A 3,206-nucleotide genomic window follows, 5' to 3' on the forward strand; every position below is an offset into this window, starting at 1 on the left:
CTCCTGAGTAGCTGGGATTACAGGCACGCGCCACCATGCCCAGCTAATTTTTTGTATTTTTAGTAGAGACGGGGTTTCACCGTGTTGACCAGGATGGTCTCGATCTCTTGACCTAGTGATCCACCCGCCTCGGCCTCCCAAAGTGCTGGGATTACAGGCTTGAGCCACCGCGCCCGGCCCTATTTCTTTTTTCTTTTTACTTTTTTTGAGTCAGGGTCTCACTCTGTCACCCAGGCTGAAGTGTGCAGTGGCATAATCACGGCTCACGGTAGCCCTGAACTCCTGGGCTCAAGTGATCCTCCCACCTCAGCTTCCTGAGTAGCTAGGATGACAGGTGTAAAATTAGCCAGGCACGATGGCTTACATCCTGTATCCTGTAAGCTATCATGCCTGGCTAATTTTTTGTTTGTTTTTGTAGAGACAGGGTCTCACTATGCTGGCCCAGGCTGGTCTCGGACTCCTGACCACAAGTGATCTGCCTGCCTCGGCCTCCCAAAGTGTTGGGATTGCAGGAGTGAGCCATGGCACCCAGCCTCTCCTTGTCTTTTGATGGTTGATTGAATGGCATTAATTCTCAAGGTCAATACACATTACTTAGATTAATTACATCTGCCAGGGTTTTGTCGGCAAAACAGTCTATGCCGTGTGGTTAAATAAAAGGAATTTTATGCAGAGGGTAGTTACAAATGGGTTGGAAGTGAAACAGGGAATGGGAAGCAACTCAGAAATTAGTAACAGCAGGAAGCTTCTATCACCTCGAGGGCTGGAGAATCAGCGGAGGAGGCAGTGGTAACAGAGCCCATGAGCTGAGACCACTCAACGGGAACTGGGACCACTCAATGGGAACTGAAACCACTAAGGGAAGGACCACTCGTGGAAGCAAGATAAGGAAGAAGAGCCTCTGGTGAAACCTAAAAGACATAGCCAATGTTGAAGATGTTGCCTGAAGCAGAAATTCTCCAATATCCCTCTGTTAACCAAAATAACCAGGTGAGAGAACTTTAGAAATAAAACTCGCATGAGCCAGTCCTCCGCAGTGTATAGCAGTATAAAAGGGCAAGAAATGGATCTGAGACAAGCATAATTAATAATAACTTTAATTAATAAAGTTTTCAAAGATGTCCCCAAGTCTATTAGGGTTTTAAAAAATCTAACCTCAAAATTATAAAACTTTAAAAACAGAAATTGAAGTGTCAGGGCCACGTGGGTTTTCTTATTACCCATTAATTGCTAAAATGGAAGCGGCATTTTAATTTGTTTCATTTTTAAACCATGGTTTTATGTTTTTCTGGAAATTTTTAAAAATTTATTTTATTGTTTTTTAAATACAGGGTCTAACTCTGCTGCCCAGGCTCAAGTGCAGTGACATGATCATAAATCACTGCAGCCTCAAACTCCTGGGGTTAAGGGATTCTCTGCTTCAACCTCCCAAGTAGCTAAGACTATAAGTATGTGCCACCACACCAGGCTAATTTTTAAATTGTTTGTAGAGACAGAATTTTGCTATGTTGCCCAGGCTGGTCTCAATTGAACTCCTGGCCTCAATTTCTCCTTCTGCCTAGGCCTCCCAAAATGCTGGGATTATAGGCATGAGCCACTGCGTCAGCAAGGAAATTCTAAAAGCCATTCTTATCTTGTTAGAAGCTGCTGTCTTTGTTGCCATGTCAATAAAATCTTTCATCTTCATAAACATACTATCATTTGATTGGCATTTGTTCCATCTTAACTCTTTAAAACATTTAAAAAGTTTTTTTTGCATTTATTATTTTTAACTGACACATAATAATTATATATATTTATCTGGTACAGTGTGATATTTCAACACATGTACACAATGTGTAATGATCAAATCAGTGTAATTAACATATCCATCACCTCAAACATTTATCATTTCTTTCTGTTGAAAACACAAAATTCTCTCTTCTAGCTGTTTGAAAATACACAATAAATTGTTGATAATTATAGTCACCCTATAGTACTATTAGATATTTTTTCCTCCTATCTAGCTGGAAGTTCATATTGGTTAACTACCCTCTGACTATGCCCCCATGCCTATCCTTCCCAGCCTCTAGTAACCACTAGTCTACTCTCTACTTCCNGGCCCAAATCTAGAGAATATTATTTCCAGATCCTCATCTGTGGTCACTGGGTTCAATTTACACACAAACAGCACGTTTTCTGGAGGTTTAATATCTGCATCAGGTAGGTCTCCCACCATCTCTAAAAGTATAGCCTGAGTTTTAGCCTCTTTTTCTGCCTTCATTTCTTCTACTTCCTCAGCTGATCGTCCTTTGAAATCATTAATTTCTTCATCTGCTCCTATTTGACCACTATCTAATTGTTCCCTTGTAGGTTCTGGTGACCGATCAGGGATTAATAAATCAGGAGGGTCATCAAATGGATCATCTAAAATCACCGTATGATTTATCCTGATATCCTGATATGGTACAAAGTCCTTGTCAACAAAGGTCTCATTAATTTTCTTAATTATGTCCATTCCTTCTGTCACCTCACCAAACACTGTATGGACACCATCAAGGTAATCTAGATTTTCTCCTGTAGTGATGAGAAACTGAGATCCATGTTGATCACTGCCATTGTTCACCATGGACACTGTGCCTTTCTTCTTGTGCTTAATTCTTGGGACTTTTTCTGCCTCAAAAAAGCTTGCTTGATCACCATACAGTTGGCCAAAAATAGACTCTCCTCCACGGCCAGTCCCCGTAGGATCACCAGTTTGTATGATAAAATCCCTCTGTACATTGTGAATAAGGCAATAATTGTAATATTTTATTTTGCACAATTTCAAGAAATTCAAGCAGGCACGCGGCCACTCCTCGGTGTACAAGTCGATGACGACGTCGCCCAAAGTGCTCTCTACAGAGTTTTACAAAAATTTTCTGCATAACCCATCATATTATCTTCACATAAGAGAGTTTTATTTCTTTGTTTCCAAACCTCATATCTCATACTTCTTTTTCTTGTCTTACCCTGTTAACTAAGATTTCTAGTGTGAGATTGACTGCAGAAGCAGCAGACTGTAGAAATTAATGCATAGATTCTGGAGCCCAATTCTTAAGTAAAAAACCCGATCCCGACACTCTGAGACCTTTGGAAAGCTGTTTAATTTTTCCTGTAACAGAGATTTCATTTTTTTTTTTTTTTGAGACGGAGTCTAGCTCTTTTGCCAGGCTGGAGTGCCATGG

At 40.6% G+C, this 3,206-nt stretch overlaps 1 protein-coding gene across 1 annotated transcript; it reads right to left on the minus strand.

The window, feature by feature from the left end:
• Nucleotides 1-2,083: 2,083 nt before the first annotated feature.
• LOC108312693 (peptidyl-prolyl cis-trans isomerase-like 4) lies at nucleotides 2,084-2,887 on the minus strand (the record flags this gene model as incomplete). Its single annotated transcript, XM_037742821.1, has 1 exon — nucleotides 2,084-2,887. A coding segment is annotated over one exon (804 nt), but the record flags the coding sequence as incomplete, so codon positions are not given.
• Nucleotides 2,888-3,206: the final 319 nt, after the last annotated feature.

The sequence above is a fragment of the Cebus imitator genome, unplaced genomic scaffold (assembly GCF_001604975.1).
Source record: "Cebus imitator isolate Cc_AM_T3 unplaced genomic scaffold, Cebus_imitator-1.0 Scaffold129, whole genome shotgun sequence".
Classification (NCBI taxonomy): Eukaryota; Metazoa; Chordata; class Mammalia; order Primates; family Cebidae; genus Cebus; species Cebus imitator.